This window comes from Lepeophtheirus salmonis, chromosome 13 (genome assembly GCF_016086655.4).
Source record: "Lepeophtheirus salmonis chromosome 13, UVic_Lsal_1.4, whole genome shotgun sequence".
NCBI lineage: Eukaryota > Metazoa > Arthropoda > Copepoda > Siphonostomatoida > Caligidae > Lepeophtheirus > Lepeophtheirus salmonis.
The window spans coordinates 37,283,598-37,302,171 of NC_052143.2; the positions used below are offsets into that span (position 1 = coordinate 37,283,598).

Here is an 18,574-nt window from a genome sequence, read left to right on the forward strand (position 1 = left end):
ACATAAACAAGAAGGATTGGCCTGCCTTGTATTCTTTAACTCCTACAGATCCAGTTTTGTCTTTTTTACATACTCCTTCTTCCTTTCCAACGTTTCGAACTTGTTAACGGCGTAGAAGTTGGTGTTGGAGAAGCCTAACTGCTTGGAGTACTCGAATGGAAATTCATCGATCACGTTCAAACCTCATTTTCTCGATTTGTACGCAAGCTAAAGAGCTAAGATTATTTTTCTTTCGTAACTATTTATTTATTCTTTAATATATCGAAATGATTATTAAGTTCAATCACTCAGCCTTAATTAATTATTAAATTAGTAAGTATTCCGATTTCAATGAACCAACCAGTACAGGCTGGGAGATTTTAAATCAGAAAAACTGAAGGATACTGTAGGTATTTGTTTCCCTAAATTAATCCAACAATTCAATAATCTTTTTCCTTACATGACAGGATCCATAGTGAAGTCAATCACTCAAACCAACCAACTCCAATTTCAGCCACAGTCTCCAACTTGGCCATGGACTGCTACAGGACTTGAGGAGGAACTCCTTGCCCATGTTACCAAATGCCTCGAGAAAGGAAGTCCACAAGGAGTCAATAGTGTAAAAATTTGGTATTTTTTATTATACGGTTTTGTGTGTTAGATCTAATGGGCATCCTTTCATACACCTAAAGCTAAATACTAGAACAGACTCATGGATTGAAGACCAAACATAGTATGAGGCAAGATCATAATTCAATTATTATTCAAACCAAAAACAAAGGTTTAGTGCATTTTATAATAATAAAAATTAATATTTGATTTAAAAACTTCAAAAGAAACATCAATTTCAACCAAAAATTAATAATAACGACCTATAAAACTCTTTTATTAAGGCGAAATATCCTTGGGTAAGATGGTGTCTTGAGGCTTACTAGATATACAGCCTCGATACAACCTAAAAAGGGAGAGCAGGTATTGATGACCCTTCGCTTGGTGGCAAAGTATTCATTGATGGCGGCCACCAGACTTACCTTAGTTATGTGGGAACGTCCATTAATGTGTGCCTCATGATAGTCCCAGACAAAAAAATCTATCAAGATTAAGATTGGAGCTATTGATATTGACTTATTAAGATCTGGAAAATCTCATGAATCTTTCTTTATGATGCGGAAATGTTTAGGTAGCCGAAGCCGGGTTGGGTCTCAGATCTTTTCGGATAATACAAGTTTAATAATACTGTAGCCGAGTACTTCGGATCTGGCTCCATAACCCGTCCTATCTCTAGCTCTGTGCCGTACTTGCAGCTATTAGAATCACTGTTTTCACAGAAAATCCTTGCTGAACCTAGAAACTGTATTTCCCTTCTCCCCGCGCCCACACCATACATTGTAATGTCAAGGGGTTTAAAATCAGTCAAAGAGGATGGCCAAAAGTGTTCCTTATATTTTGGCGCCATCTTGTATTTTGACCATACAGGAATATATTTTCTGACAAAATACTGTCGCAATATATCGAACTAGGGTAACAAAACCTCTAAACACAATTACGTTAGAGTTAATGCTACTATAATTCTGGAGCATCCAGTATCACGGAATAGGGCCAAGTACATAACTGAACCAAAGTAAACATAACTATAACATCGCTTATTATCAAATCCAATCATCTGTTTAATAAATATACCCTCTATATGAGAGACTTATCTCTTGAAAGTAAGGAGCATTGCTCAGGTGTTTCAGCTCCTCAAGTGCTTGTATTTGAAATCCAGAATAATAACGAATGGTGCCTACATATCTCTGGATTGTACACTGTCTCGGTAAAGCCAGAAGTTGAAAAACAAAATCAAATACCTTTGTACTGAAATAAAAAAGATTTGTGACAAAATCTCTCACTTCTGGTGAAAACGTAGTTTTTTAATTTATCCTCTCCAGCAATCCTTCAACAATTCACATACTTTTGCTCCTACGATATTATCAGATAGAAAACCTCATGAATGATCCAGTTTGATCAATTGAATAAGATCCATCTCATTTTCAACAGCAATATTTTTTTAGTATAGTCAAAGTTATCATCTGTTTCTCCTGGACAAGATTAAGAAAGTCGACGTTTTCTACCCTTGGATGGAACATTCAATGGTATAACTTCAAATTTTGAAGGAACATCATATAACTTTAACTTTTTCAAAGTTATCTATTCCTGGCCATCTATGTAGTCCTCAGACAAAGGAAGCTAAGGAAAAGTATAGTACTTCTACTTGAGCAGCAGTAGACATAACAATATAGAACCATGATGACGATGATATCAAAAGATCCTTCAAAATAATAGCAAAAATTAAAGCAAATACGTTGAATTTCACAAAATCAATTTAAATGAGTCTTCAACTGAACAAAATTATTTATAAGTGCTGAATGAATCGCATAAAATAGATGTCCTTGATAAATTAATAATGTCGAAACAGATCACTTAATAAACTAAATAGATCTTCCTGTAAATAAATTTAAGATAATAATTAATTCAAATGGTTAAAGATATGCTCAAGTCAAATCAAGTTCGACTTTTGCCTTCGGATTATTATATATTATCTACAATTTCACTAAATACAACAGCTGTATTCAACCTTTCAAATCAGAATATTTATTCGTTTCTGTCTATGTCAGCTAAGCGGCCAAGTAAAAATCCTTGTCACCTACCTCTATATGTATGTATCTATTTCTCTATGGTTAGCCCCATCCAGTATTTTGTTTCTTTCTTAATAAATGTTGGATGTTTTGTTATATATATCCTTTAATTTTCGTCCTATAATATTAATATCATAATTGAGTTATAAATTTTCTCAAAAATTTGTATTTTTCTTTGCCTGGATTTTCTTTTTCTTTTTATAAACAGTTAAACTCTTTAAACAGAAAATAATAAATAAAGGATGCAATGAGACTACCAATTATAAATAGCAGTATAACAAGAATTATAAAATAGTTTGAAGAGGAATTACTATTCATACATATAAACTGTTTTTTCTCGTCACACATACAGTTCCTCCATTTTCCATGTAAGAGACAAACACACAAACCCTTGGAAGAATCGTGCTGATTTATGGCCCAATTAGTATAGCTTCCATATTGAACTCGGGACTTGACCCATTTATACTCAAGAACTATTGGATCTTCAATTAATCCAATAAATGTTTCTGCTTCCAAATTAAGCATACTAATTTCAAAGAAAACATAAATTAGAGATTTCCCCCTTTTCTACATAGAATAACAAATAATACTTATATTATAAAAATACTCAACCTTGTCAATTGAAATTCTTCTTCATAGGATCGAAAAACTGCAAGTGTACCACCATCTTGTCTACAAATTTGCATAGCCTCCGTAATATTTGCTTTTTCTTCGCTCAAATAGTAGCAAAAATTATCGTATTTAATGGAACCACTCTCACAATTCGTGACAATCTTAGGTGGTGCGGAAAGAATGGACTCATCTACCAACTGCTGGTGAGAAAAGTATTGACAAATGAAGGCCTTTTTATCCCTGCAGGAGCAAGTTTTCCATTGCCCATTTGTTGAAATATAAAAACAAGGGGAATCAGATATATCTGCATGTTCTGCAAAATTTCTGAAAGGATCTTCATTTTGTGGATCCTCAGGGATTCCATTCCAATAAAATGTTCTAGTCTTAATGTTATATTGGAGTCCTAACCAAATAGGTTGTGGAAAATGATTTAGTATCAATTCAATTTCTTCTTGGAGGTACCTAAGAAGTTAGTAAAATAAGACGATGAGAATAGATCATGCTATTTGAAACAAATAGTTGTATTACTGGGAATGGATAGTAACTAATTGTCCATCTTCTTTTAGACAATGACCCTCTGCATTTGTAAAGTTCAACTTTTCAGAAAACAACTCATAGCAATATTCTCCTGAATGAATTTGATCCTTCATACATTTTGAAAATATTTAATGCATTACTTATTCCACAAATTATGTAATATGTACTATGAATTTTACCTTAGTACAAAAAGTTGACGCGGATAATTTTTCCACAAGTGCTGGACGATTGCATACAAAATACATTTCCTCTGAGCAATTCTGAACTATTGCTCTAAATTCTTTATTTGTATCAATTGCCGCACAGCGCTCCGTCAAACCCATGTCAAGTTGGTCTATAACCCAAAAGTGTTTTGAGCTTTCTTTCGTGTCCTTTAAGCGAGGATAGTAATTAGGCTCCTCTTCCGAAGACTTTATACCAGTCCAGATATATGGCGTACTACCAAATTGAAGTTTATAATTATTTTTAATAAAATTTGTTTCGCTTGTATCAATAAATCCAACATGTTTCCCACCCAATAGCATACAATTTCCTTGTGCTTCTAACCAATCTTTTTTTGTGTTGTAGAAAAGATAACACTTTTTTTTCATGAAGTTTCCAACCAGGGAAACAGGTATAAGCCTCATCTATTTGAAAAGAACACAGAAAATTGAGTTTTTCTTCGTCAGATGTTTCAATCCAATTCCCCCCATAGGTTAAGGTTTTACACTTAGAAAATGATGGCATGTGGTTATTATTGTAATCAAAATCTGTCTTATCATGCCATTCGGATGTTTTTGTTAAACCAATCATCAATTTGGAAGATGGTAAATTCTTAGCCAGAGTGGAAAAATATTCATTCACTTCAATCTTGTGAATACTTGCAATATCTCCGTTCAGCATGTGATGGCAACTTGCAGATGCTTCTTTACAAGTTTTTAATTCTTTTGAAATACTATAACAAATACCTCCAATCAAAATGTGAGAACAGTCACCTGATTTTTGAAAGAGAAAAAAAAAAGATGGAATTTATATAATTACTAATTACCAGGGCCGTAGGAAGCTATTTTTAGCTGGGAGGGTACAAAAATCTGGTACCCTCTTCCAAATACTAATACTATGTATAAATCTATTTTTTATGGGTTATGACAGGTCCTGACATAAATATGATGAACACCAACATCACTGAATTTTTGTAGGGGACCACCTCTGATTCCTAGAGCCTTGATTAATTATATATGTTCACACTACCGGTCATGGGATTTTTCAAGGGAGGGAGAAAATATTTTTTCTAATTTTCTAACTGAAAATCCCATTTTTCCAGATAACATTTTGTTAGGAAAATAAAATAAGGGCTTTTTCAAAGAATAAGAGGTATTTCTTAGTAATAAAAACTGTTCCTTATTTATGAAATTGCATATTTTTTAATGACCTGTTTCTAAAAATATCAAGTCTTTTTTTGGGTCCCTTTTATTAAAATGTGTCAATATTTTATCTAATCGCGATTTCTACAAAGGAAAAATAAAGTTATTTTCATTTTTTTTTATATCATTCCGTAAAATTGGCATCGGCCCTGCATGAACTAATACCAAAATATTCTTACCAATAGGACGAGAGCATACATAAGGTTTGACTAATTTACATGGAAGGGATTGAAATATTCCTGGAGGAATTAATACTGAACATAAATGCTCCGCTGTTTGATAGTATAATGGTGAATTTTTATGGATAAATGTTGATACATCAATTTGACCTTATCATGAAAAATATATAAAAAAATTAACAACACTATAAGATAGTTAAATTTTACTACAGTACTTCCTATAAATTCGCGAGATTCTTCATCGTCAACATAAGCAATGTGAGCATTCTTATCTAAGGCTTTACAATGTTTCTCTGAAGAAGCATAAGTTGCCGATTTCCTACGGAAAATGAAACATTGACGTTTAAAACGCTTCCATCCAAAAGGACACACATCTATGTACATATAAGAAAAAAAAATTCTGAGTTAGAAACAAAACAAAAAAATCAATTAATTGGCTCACCTAGAATAGGTGACAATTCATCTTCAGACATATTTATTTCTTTATCCCTCTCATGAGCATATTTTCCTGTATGAAAACAAAAAATTATTAGATATAGTGTAGGATAGGTCCTAAGACTGATTTCCTAATCATTCTCCCCGCCCCCTACCCCCTTTAATAGTGCTAAGGCACCGATTAGTCTGGCCTGCAGTCCTAGCTCACGTACCTTTCTTGTACCACGCAACCTTTCACCCAAAAAGACAAACCCAAAAAACAGAAAAGATCCAAAATCACATGTACGGTGTGTGGATAAGAAACTTATAACGCCGTTTCATTGACGTTAGCTTACAATTTTATTTTTTACGTCACAACGGAACCAAGTTCAGTGTTACTCACTACCCATAAGTGTTAATTAATCATTATAGATAAATACTAGAAGCCGAAGGAGGATACAAAAATTATGAACTGCGTGAAAATACATTTAATTCATAGTGATTTTGATGCATCTTTCGTACAAAGGATCCGAAGATAGTCATCCGCATCCACCCATACTTTCCATTCCTAGGAATTCATATTTTTTCCGTTTGGATATCCAGAACGTCTTCTAATCCTCTTTTCAACTTCAGGTAAAAGAGATCTCTTTGTGCCTCAATCAGTGGATATCATCTCCCTCAATGGAAGAATCCTGCATTTTGCAAATACGCTTCATATCAAGGTCTATGAAAGTGATATAACCTCGTGAATCATTGCATCTATACTCAAGAATACATAAATTACTCCAGATATTTTACGAAATCATCATCATATACTTCTACATATAAGAACTATGGAGTTCCATAAAATGGAAAAATAATCAACTCAAAAGATTCAGTGAGGAAGATGGATAGTTATAATCCTTCATCCACAGCACTTTAATTGAAGTTATTGAATCCTTTTCTCCTTATATCAAGTCTACTTCGTCCTCTACTCTAAGTAAAAACTATTTCATTTAAAAGATATAGAATGTATTATTAATTTCAGGAAAATTCTGGATATTTATTTAAAAATGTATGTACTGAACTACTTTTTAATTTTCAAAACAACTTTTAACCAATAATTTTAATCAATTTTAGTACCGTAATCGTCTGAGGATAAAAATTTACACTTATAGAATTGTCTGATAAGAAAATAAAATACTAATATATGATGTATTAATACCATTAGTCATATAAATTTGAATTTCCTATTCAATGGACACATCTGTGACGTCATCAAAATAGCCAGTACAATTGTAAACAAAAGCAAAAAAATATCTTATCAACACATCGTATATGTGGTTACCTTGCAAAATCATCTGGTAGTTAGCTAATTAAGTTTATCATACTAACTGCTATTTATCTCCCATAATATCAATTATCCAAAAAAAAAAATTAATTAATTAGACATATGTAGGTGATTCATAATATTAAAATCCTACACAGTATTATATTCGATGTTGCATTATAATATTACTTAGTAATATTATTAAAAAAAAAAAAATATCTATATATTTGTATATGATAGACAAAATTTCTTCATAGAAATAATATGGCCAATATTTATATTATATATATAATAAGTGTACTATTGTCCCCGTCATCCTACTCACTGAATTGGCAAGATGTTTCAAACTTAGTATAATTATTAGATAAAGTTTGAAATTTAAAATTTACTGGAATATGAAAATACTAAATTCATATTGTGTTGAAGTACACAATTTTATATCCAAAATGCATCGTTTTGCGGCATTTCTCCTTAAAAATGGAAAATTGAACTTTGATAAAAAGAATGAAAAAATTATTAAGAAAATGTCAGATATTCAGTTTAACATCAATTTTTGTGTCAAGTTTATATGGAAACAAATTTCCAGACGAATTTCTAAAAACTTTATTTTGTCTACAAAACAAATATTCATGCATTTTTTTTTTTTTTTGTAACTGAAAAAAAAGAAAATGCAATTTTTACATATCTTACTTATTATGCTCATAACTTTTTTGATTTTGATAACGTCCTTATTCATATAGTTCTTTTAGAGACGTCGGTCACTTATTAATTTATAAATCTAGTCTCCTTGAGCTCCAAAAATATTTTTATATGATTTGGGTATAGATAAAGCCCCATTTATAAGACAGCCCCGCCCCCCAAAAAATGGGTAAACCCGTTTAAATCTGACAAAGTTCAAAAAGGGAAAGGTTCGGCGTCCTATGCCTAGCAGTATGGGCCCCCATAAAAGACACACACACACAGATTGATTTTTTTTATATATAAAATTCTCACCTTTTTTTTGACAAATAAAATACTTCTTTTTTTTGCAATCAGTGAAATACCATAGACCATATTGATTGAAAAGATCCATGGCTGCACAGCCGTACTCTTGTTCTTTTCGTAAATATAAATAACTTGCAGGGGTCCCATCGGACCATCCTAAAGGTATATTTCTATTTTTTGTAATCCAATCCATAGTTCTGGGAACTCACGCGTAAGTGTATCACCTCGCCAAAGCGTTTCTATGTAAAATTGCATACGAGGATCTGGTATGGATACCAAATGCACTTCTTCTTTAGTCGTTTTTCCAAGTGAAATACAATGTTTCTCTGCTGAATTCCAATCCTTATCCTCTTCCACATTCAAATAACAATTACCAGACTCGAAATCTTCAATCCAATCTTTAGAGCCGCAGTTTCCGTGAAATTCTTCTATAAAAATCAATCACATTTTACTCGTGAGTTAATCAAATTCATACTTTTATAGGGGTGAACTGATATAATGGTTGTATATTTAGATATATGGTTATTAAGTTTGAATAACTCATTTAAACATCTTTAATACTCGTATGTATATATTTATCATGTTGTTAAATATTTCCAATTTATTTACTCATTCAGAGAAGTATCTTTAAATTAAAAGCTAAAAGGTTTACAAAACTATTGATAATTTCATTCCAGATTATTTTGAATTTTAAGATTAGCTAAGATAGACTGGCCATAGTAACAATACCACGTTGGTAAAGTTGATTTAGTATAATTAGTTATAAATCTGGTGTTTATATATACTTACTCCCATTTCGATCTTACATTATGAGAATATTTTAATGCTTTTGGATCATATGTGGATACATTGGCAATACCAATAAACAAGTTCACCCCTATATGGGAAATATATAAGTTAAATAATTGTTACATACCCTGAGGTAGCTCACACATGATATTCACGAGATATTTAATTCTAACTAACATTTTTAAAGAATAATTTCTACGTTGTTCTTTTTCATATATTTTTAGTATGAAAAGTTTGTATTCAAATGGTTAAATATGTGGAAATGGATTAATGTAACCTTCCAAATAACGTGAAGGGGGGGTCTAAGAAATTAGTTTAGTAAAATATTTAGCAATATATAATAAGATCTTATGACAATAAAAATAACTTAAAATTAATTAGTATGAATGTGCGTAGAAATTATTCTTACACCTAAAGTATCCTGGGAAATGAGTATCATTTAGTGTAAGAAAGGTAATCTGATTTGTTATTCCATTAGAGTAATATATAGAATTGAATGGATCATAAAAGAAATCTAAACTTTTTAAATAGTTTGCCGGTCCTAACGTTACAGCTTCATTCTTTTCTTCTCCATTCCCTGTAAATAAATAAAAAAATGAAATAGTGTGTTATTAATTTTTGTTGATCTACTTACAATAGAAAAATGAATCAAACATCTCTAAGGACCTTTTCCTTTGTGATGTACCTAACCGTGAATTTGGGTGATCTTGAGGACAAAAATCAGTAAGAATATAATCGAAGTTTTGAATGTTGCCATAAAATGGAATAGGTTTGACACAAGACAAATCACTATGGTAATAACCAGGAGGACAGGTGACTGTAACAAAAAGATCATTTTTTTTTAATAAAAGACCACTTATGTTAGTATGCAATGCATATTTTTTACGTACATTTATCAAATGAGCAGAGGTAGCTACGTGGAAAACTACAATTTGCCCCTTTCCATAATCCATCTGAATCAATTATCAAACAGAGTCTCTTTGAATCAAATGAGTAATTTGTATTATTATAATATGTCAAATTTAATTTATTAAGCCATTGTGGTTCCTTTCCAACTACTTTGACTCCAATAAAAACTTTGTAGTTATTCAGCAGTCCTATACACACATTTTGTAGAATAAATTTAAAGATTTAATTATAGGTATATTCAGCAGTTTAAACTCTGTCTCCCGAAGTGATTTTGATTTCATTTTTAAACTATGAGTATTTAGCTAAAAAAAAAAAAAAAAAACAACTGATAAACATGCTCCAAACATGGTTTCTCCCTCCATTAAAGTACAGGAGCCCCCCCAACCCCCTAATTATCTCCCCGATATATTCCTGTCATATAGCTTTTTTTTGATATTATGATAATAAATTATAAAAAACTATATAAGGATACTGAATATATATAGATTAAGTTTTGATTATTTATAGCTTACAGTATTGAAATGACCGGATTAAAAATCAAGAAAATACTCTACATTAAATTTACAACTATTTTACAAGTCTCTGATCAGGCATGAAAAAGAAGGAATAAATTAAAAAATGGACTTTGAAAAATAATTTATCCCATTTAACAGATTCTAGTACTAAAAAACGTAGATTTTCCTTGTTCCCAAACCCAGCAATAAGTAAGAACCCCCCATGCCTAAGATTAAAAAGAGACTTGTATTATTTTATGAGTGATTCACCAGTGATCAAGTTGTTGGTTTCTTTGTCGTAGATATTAGCCAGAGTTGCCCTGGGATGAACTTTACCGCAGTGATCATTAGCATCATTGAAGTTTTTGAACTCAGTTTGGAATTGGAAACATTGAAGATATGAAGATATCCATCCTTTAGGACACCGAACTATTTTATCAGCATAATAGATAAATACGTCAATAGAAATTATTCATTAACCCCTTCATCCAATTTTTAATAGGTAACTTACCGCGCCTTGAATCGATTCCTTTAAAGCCTCCCATTGGAATTCCTTTAATACTTTCTAGTTTATAAATTTCTTTTCCATTATCTAATTTTAATTGATGTAAATATTATTTATATACAGGTAAGTTACTAGAGGATACTTACACTTGAAAATGTTATATTGGAAGGATCCCATTCCGATCAAGAAATGAAATATATAGAGTCTTAATAGCATTTCCCTGCGCATTCTTGATGCTTTTCATCAGACACGTACTTAAAAACTGAATATAAATGTGAAATAAACTTTTTCCAACTTTTAATTTTAATTTTTCAATTAAATTAAATTCATAACTAACCGGTTAAACACGATTTAAAGACAGGGAAGCAAACTACTGTAATGTTTTTGTCAGTGTTTCCAGGTAGGCTCAAGCAAAATCGGCTATTTGTACATATGTATATAATATATAATATATTTAATGGTTTAAATATCCAGGGTTAAATATTTTTGGAATAGACTAAATTTGAACGAGTAGCCTATTTTTTAAGCAAAAACGATAATTTTATAAAATTACTCAATTGTGTGCTAAATTAAATATTATCACTTTATATTGATGTACATGGTTGGAAATAATATTATTTGTCAGGATGCTAAAGAAAAGAAACCTGTGTATTATTTTAAGGTGCATAAAAGATGTACTAAAAAGTAGAGCAGTTTTTCCATTTGGTAATATGAACATGATTCTTTATTTTCCAATGTAGGTAGATTTGTTTTGTGAGTCAGAGGGGCGTCCGCATAGGGTAGGCTGTAGTGGATTGAGTTCACTTTCCCCTCAATTAAAATCAATTTTAATGCCGTTATGAATAAAAAAAATTATCACATTGTGAGAGAGGGGAGGGTATTCAAATTCGTGGCAAAATGGGTTTAAAAAAAGACATTAGTTCAAATTCAAGAACAAGGAATAATTTTAACTTTAAAATCATTGCAAAAAAAAAAAAAAAAAAAATACTACTTGAGTCTAGATCCTTAACAACATTCATTTCGTCGTTTGGTCAATTTTTCTACTCGTCTCCCATGCTCAAATGGGCCTTAATACATCTGGCGAACAATATTGTGTCGGAGGAAATAGAGCCTTATTTGAACTAAAAGATGTTAAAAAAATAAATTGATTACATCCTTTTCAACGGTTCCACAAAAATTAAATGCTCACTACAGTTAAGACATTTTTTCCAGAGATGTGAAAAATATAGAATCACACTATTGAAAAAGAAAATACAAGCAGCGCATTCTGTTTCTTTCACCGGTTTTTGTTGTATCAAGGGACAGAGTGCAACCTAATACACAGTTTGATAGATATATTAAATCAATTTATTATTTTAATATATTAAATTATTGTTGTAAAAGTCCTGATGTATTCGGTACAGTATATTCATAGGACCGTCATTATACATTATTGGAGGCTCTCTCTATCCAATGGCAATCCTTAAATGCAAATTTTATTATAAAGGATTAAAATTTCAAATCATAACTGATCATAAATGTCATATAAACATTTTTAAAAGCTAAAGTCTAGCTATTAAAGAAAATAGTCCTATTCAAATAATTAACAGGAAGATCCCTGGTTATACGTTTAAGATTGATGGAATACCGGGGAAGAGACATTATATTGCTGATACATTTTCTCGTTCACCTGTATTTGCTCATTAAGAAGAAGATACTTCTCACGAAAAGTCGTTAAGAGTCAGAAACATCAACGATGATCCTGGACTCTAAGGTTTAATTTCTGCAAAAAAAGATGACAACTATCAAGCAACATCTATAGCTTTGATCACCACACTGGACGCATCTTCACTAAATAGTGGTCTGATCTTAGCATCAATATATCAGGTTTAATAATTACCCATTTTCAACGCATCCATTAGAACTGCCGGAAAAAAAATCCTCTCTGAGCTGCATCTTCTCTGCCAAGGCATTAGGAAAACAAGCGAACGAGATAAATCCTTATATTTTTGGAATTGCATTAATAACGATACAAAATAAATTGCTTAATCATGTTAAAAGTGTATAGAATTATCACCTCCTCAATCCAAACAATCTTTAAAGGAGTCATTGTCTTCTTGCCCGTATCCATGGATCTCATTGAAGCTAAAGGAAAAGAATACATGGGATTAGTCGATCATTATTTAGGATGGACTTAAATTTCTCCCCTCAAAAATACTAAGACACAGTCGGTAAGTAGAGGATTAAAGGAATTGTTAAATGATTACAGGATCCCAGTGAATATGAGAACTGACGCTGAACCAAAGTTCCGAAATAATTTTCAAACGTTTCTACAGAAATTTAAGTATTCTATATAAAAGTCCATAATCGTACAAAGTCTAACGGTCACGCCGAGACCACTATTAAAGAAGTGAGTGGAGTAACATTCCACGGTATACAACAAGGGTTATTCCGCCATAAACAGCGAACTCGAACTCTGACCATCAAGAGTCATTATTAAATACTCTTTAATAACAGATCACCATTTATCTAAAGCCAAATCTTCAAGGGAGGGAGAGATAAAGAGTCAATCCTTTTTTGTATCTCTTAATGAATGTACGAACGCACGCAATCGTAGTTCCTCAAACCAATCTTCTATCACTGTCGAATTATTATTATTGATTAAGTAAACAATTTTTATAAATGACGTGTTCCTTTCAAGTTTATCCTGATTATTCCAGTCGTAATATCAATAGACAATAATATGTATTTTATTCTTTTCTTTTAACCACTTGATATATTAGTAGATACAGTTTCATGGATAAAGGAAAGCGCCCTATGGAAATAAATGATTTTCGAACCAGAGACAAAATAAGTAATATTTATAAATATATGATTAAAGAAAATAAAATGAAAGTTCAGTGATTGAAATTAATTCATATTTCCATATATTAAAGCATAAGCAATTAGTTACAAAAAAAAAAAAAAAAAAAAAACAGAGCCATCTAGCTTATGTACAAGTCGAGAAAATGATACTTGAACTTGACCGACCAAGTTCCAGTCCCACACTATGAGCAGTTGGGCGTCTCCAGGACCACTATCTATGCTGTCAGCAAATCCAAAACGTTGGAGAGGAAGAAGGGCTCTGTCAAAAAGGCCGAACTGGATCCGGAGGAGTTAAAGAAAACTGGCGAGGCTAACCCCTCAATTCTATGATGGCCCATGGAAGAGATCTCCATGTTTCACACTTGATAGTCCAGTGAGCTATGTGGATAGAAGAGACTTGTGAGGGTGGAGAGGTCACTTTTTTCGACCCAGTAGTGAAAGAAACTCATCTCCTTCGTTGTAAGACTCTTTTGAATGATTCTTTTGAGGTTTTTTTGGACACTTTTGCCCCACATACAGCCCGCCCCCCTCAACATACTACACATTTTGGACAAATGTCGATGGGAAGGAATGCAGTACCCGTCATTCCAACACAAAGGCCCTCAAAGCCACTGTCAGCCAGCTCTGGGACGTTATGACTATAGTTGATAATATTGTAGAGAAAAACGCGTGCGAGGAGGAGGGGGGAAAGACATACGGTATCATTGTTTAAAATACTGATGTGATTATCATCTGCCTGCTTTATTATGATTTTTGAGGGTATAACGAATGTATTTATTAGCAAAATGTTTAATGAAGATATACTACGTATAATTGACTTCGACGTTTTTTATCCGTTACAGTAGATTTGAAAACGTCACACTCCATGAAATTGTAATTCATTATGAACCTTATTCTCAGAATAATAGCTAATGAAACGACAAAGTAGAGTATTTGAAATATATTTGAAGCTCAAAGTTTAAAAAAGAAGGCTTAAATTAAATATAATCTACATACTAAAAAATAAACCATCATACATTTATGTTAAATATACAAAATTAAACAATTGGAATCATATAACTAATAATAACAATAAATTATAAATACAGAATATTGAAATAATAGATTGATCCAAATAATATTTTCTTGTTCTGACATCTGAATTCAGTTAAATATGTCATAACTTTAGGTTGCAATACACAAGCAAGACGTGGAGTTTAATCAAAAAGATAATCACCCCTCTTCTTCATGTGGAAGTTGCTATATACAATTGTGCACAGGATAGATATATCTCTACCGATGAGATCTAACTAATTATTAATAATAAAGTAAATGTCAAAATCATAAAATTAGACAATAAATATACTAATAAAAAAATGTTATAAATAAATTCATCGTAAGGATTTAGAGCAAAAGCTAATTATGTAGTAATGTCCGGCGATATTACTCCCTATTAAGAGCATCAAAAAAGATTTTCCCCGTTATTTAGGTATGCTTATATAACAACATACTATTATCATGATGGATATACATAATTAATTATAATGCAACACCCAATGTAACTACCCTCGTTGTTGTGACCATTTAAACAGTTGTTTTTGCCTTTTATGAGTTTTCTGAACACCATTTCTTGGAGCCCATCAACCATAGCTAAGCCTTTAGTGATAAAAAAGTAATATTTATTGACTATGTAATATTGGAAAACCTAATTATCATACCCAAGTCTTAAAGCGAAGTAAGTAGTCTCAGACAAACTAGTTGCAAAGCTACTACCCCCGTTGTTGTGACCATTTAAGCAGTTGTTTTTGCCCTTTACTGAGTTGTGTATAATAATTCATCATATGTTTAGCTAAAATAGAATCATATTTTATGGTTAGATTTAAAAAAAAATTGAATACTTACTGTGAGATAGTACAAAATTCAGAGTTCCATTTCGATATTCGTAAATACTTTTTACTGATAACTTAATCATCATTTGGTGTGGATGACTCAAAACATTTTTATATGTATTTCTATATATGACATCAGTACCAACATCCTCCATTAATTTAATGATGGTTCCTCGGGAAGGGATATGTTTACCCTTGTATTTCTCCATAAATTTTTTGAACGCAGATGATTAGCAATGGATAAGGTTATATTACATGCAATAAGCATCGTTGTGAGATCAAAGTTAAAGTCTGACTTGATGTATTCATCGTCAAATTGATTTTATAGATGAATATCCATACTCTTGTTATGAGATGAGGATAATGAGTGGCGTGTAATTCTAGACAGGGGACTAAAGGCACATTTATATCGACAAATCCGACAAACCATCTGTTTCTCATCCGGTAAGTATTTTCCAAATTCCTGGGCCTCCATTTTCATAAATCCAGACAGAAGGCGACGTCATTTTGGGGATTTTATTCAGTTCTCTATCGACTATCACCATCTCATATTATATTAATATTGAATAATAAAAGCGGGAATGATAACGTTCATGATTGATAGAAGAAGATGTATATTATTTAATCAATGATGCCATAAGTAATTCTTCTTTTCTCCTCGCACGCTTTTGTATTCTTACCAAAATTATCACCCTTAGTTATGACTATAGTTGATAATATTGTAGAGAATAACGCGTGCGAGTAGAAGGGGGGGAGAAAGACATATGGTATTATTGTTTAAATACTGATGAGATTATCATCTGCCTGCTGTATTATGATTATTTATATATATTATTTTATTATATGATTTTTGAGGGTATAACGAAAGAATTTATTAGCAAAATGTTTAATAAAAATATACTACGTATAATTGACTTAGACGGTTTTTATCCGTTACAGTGGATTTGAAAACGTCACATTCTATGAAATTGTAATTCATTTTACCGAAATGGTTAACAATTTTACCTTATGAACCATATTCTCAGAATAATAACTAATAAAACAACAAAGTAAGAGTATTTCGAAATATATTTGAAGTTCCAAGTTTAAAATAGAAGGCTTAAATTAAATATAATCTACATACTAAAAAATAAACCATCATACATTTAAGTTAAATATACAAAATTAAACAATTAGAATCATATAACTAATAATAACAATAAATTATAAACACAGAATATTGAAATAATAGATTGATCCAAATAATATTTTCTTGTTCTAACATCGGAATTCAGTTCAATATGTCATAACTTTAGGTTGCAAAACACAAGCCAGGCGTGGGGTTTAATAAAAATATCATCACCCAAAAGATTTTTTTTCCTCATGTGCAAGTTGCATATACAATTGTGCACAGGATAGAAAAATCTCTACCGATAAGATCTTAATTATTAATAATAAAGTAAATGTCAAAATCATAAAATAATGTTAGATTTAAATCCATATCTTCTTCCAATCTTAGTACGAACAGCTTTTATGATCATTCGGCTACAAAACCTTTCTTTCATCCCATTGTCAAAAGGTGACAACAAATTGAAAAAGATGGAAATCAGAGTTTTTCAACTGGCCTATTTGATTTATTTTAAAAAGATTATTTATCTAATCTTATGAAAAAGCTGAGCTTTCCAAATATACGGAAAATATTCATTCAACATGAAGAGGACGAGAGGATGTTTAATAAAATGTAAGTTTGGAACACCCTTCTGATTATAAAGAGTATATCTTCATACCCCTTTCAAATTAATACAAAAATCTAGCCCTTGCCAAAAAAAATATGTCCCACTGGTTGTGCACGTAGTTTTTAGTCCTTCAAAATCTTAGTTTAATCGTTCATTTTTTCATATTTATTATTTATTAGAAGTGATGCCCGGCATTACCATTAAATTGTTAGCGTCGAAGACCTGAAAACATTGATTTAATAATAAAGAAGATGATTCCCTAACAAATCCTACCCTCTGTTTTCCATGAGGACACTCACATGCGGGCAGTTATTCAAAATTGAAATGTTCTCTCTAGTGTTGTGTTGATCCTTATTGAGGACAGTGATTCAGTCACTCTGGTTCCATCCAGTCCAACTTTTCGGTCCTTAAAGAAGGTAAAATCGATACTTTGTGACGTCATTGAAGCTTATTATGTAATAGAATATATAAAAGCAAAAATATGACATGTTCGAATTATATTGCCTAATGACGAAGACATAAATATTTTTTTGCAATGATCATAAGTATTAGTGAATTTATCTTATTTGGCTTCAAAGAAGCGTCAACAGCAGTATTTTATTTGTGTGGGTTGGGCAGCTTGTTTTTTAGATTTTTTTCTGAAAAATGTTAAAAATTTAAATTTTTGTTCCACAGCAAAAATTGATCGAATGATTTTTTTTAAGGAAATAAGTCCTTAAAAATAATTTTTCATATGTTTTCTCATGATTATTTTTTTTTTCACATTAATAATTTTTCAAAAATTCCTTTAGGGGGGCTACAGCCACCCCCTGTGGACGCCTCTGTTTGAAAACCCATCGATATTTTGAGGAAACATTCCAAAGACTCACAATTAAGGACATAGACATACCGGAGCATAGATATTAGGGACATCACACACTATTTTGAGCCTGCTCACCTTTTCAGCATGACAATAGATATACTGAGTGACAAGTTGTTGATTACCCGGTATATGTTTGTGAGTTTATGTGTTCAAATTACAAAAAGATCAACTCAGTTCAATATGAATCCGTTTTATTGTTGATAAATCAAAAACAAAAATGTTATTATATTTAAGACATTTTCCATGCAATACTAAATTATACAACCATCAGAAATCAAAAATTATCGTGAGCCTCATTTTGTTTCGGTTTTTTTCTTCCCTTCGCCCCCCCCCCCCCCCCCCTTTTAAAATGAAACCGAGGCCATTTTAAGACTGACACCAGGGCGTCCCGTGAGGTCCCTGACGTCTCTTCTTGTACGCCTATGCTTAAGGATTGGTCCCAAAGACTGACAGTCTGGACTGGACCGAATAATTAAGGACCGACGCAACACTAGTT

General features: G+C 31.7%; 2 protein-coding genes and 1 long non-coding RNA gene across 6 annotated transcripts; all 3 read right to left on the reverse strand.

Moving 5' to 3' along the window:
- Positions 1-2,447: 2,447 nt before the first annotated feature.
- LOC139907096 (macrophage mannose receptor 1-like) lies at positions 2,448-4,126 on the reverse strand. Its single transcript, XM_071893112.1, has 5 exons — positions 3,983-4,126; positions 3,795-3,910; positions 3,267-3,728; positions 3,044-3,180; positions 2,448-2,461 (listed from the first exon to the last, which is right to left on the reverse strand). Exons 1-5 carry the CDS (start codon positions 4,124-4,126, stop codon positions 2,448-2,450), a joined length of 873 nt encoding a protein of 290 aa, XP_071749213.1.
- Positions 2,743-13,484, reverse strand: LOC121127835 (secretory phospholipase A2 receptor). Of its 4 annotated transcripts, XM_071892698.1 has the most exons (20): positions 12,846-13,443; positions 12,669-12,768; positions 12,459-12,551; positions 11,127-11,209; positions 10,936-11,051; positions 10,796-10,876; positions 10,555-10,713; positions 9,772-9,978; positions 9,516-9,698; positions 9,291-9,458; positions 9,009-9,053; positions 8,302-8,520; positions 8,102-8,248; positions 5,828-5,893; positions 5,601-5,759; positions 5,386-5,535; positions 3,983-4,777; positions 3,795-3,910; positions 3,267-3,728; positions 2,743-3,180 (listed from the first exon to the last, which is right to left on the reverse strand). In XM_071892698.1, exons 5-17 carry the CDS (start codon positions 11,015-11,017, stop codon positions 4,293-4,295), a joined length of 2,151 nt encoding a protein of 716 aa, XP_071748799.1. In that variant the 5' UTR covers positions 11,018-11,051; positions 11,127-11,209; positions 12,459-12,551; positions 12,669-12,768; positions 12,846-13,443; the 3' UTR covers positions 2,743-3,180; positions 3,267-3,728; positions 3,795-3,910; positions 3,983-4,292. The 4 variants fall into 4 exon arrangements, with proteins under 4 accessions (XP_071748799.1, XP_071748798.1, XP_071748800.1 ...); XM_071892697.1 differs by lacking the exon at positions 11,127-11,209 and having other exon boundaries at positions 11,434-12,768; positions 12,846-13,309; positions 13,376-13,484; XM_071892699.1 differs by lacking the exons at positions 11,127-11,209; positions 12,459-12,551; positions 12,669-12,768; positions 12,846-13,443 and having other exon boundaries at positions 10,936-11,064.
- Positions 13,485-14,558: 1,074 nt separating this feature from the next.
- LOC139907058 (uncharacterized) lies at positions 14,559-16,065 on the reverse strand. The gene is made up of 3 exons (XR_011783372.1): positions 15,515-16,065; positions 15,331-15,461; positions 14,559-15,268 (listed from the first exon to the last, which is right to left on the reverse strand). It is a non-coding gene; the product is annotated as an uncharacterized lncRNA (long non-coding RNA).
- Positions 16,066-18,574: the final 2,509 nt, after the last annotated feature.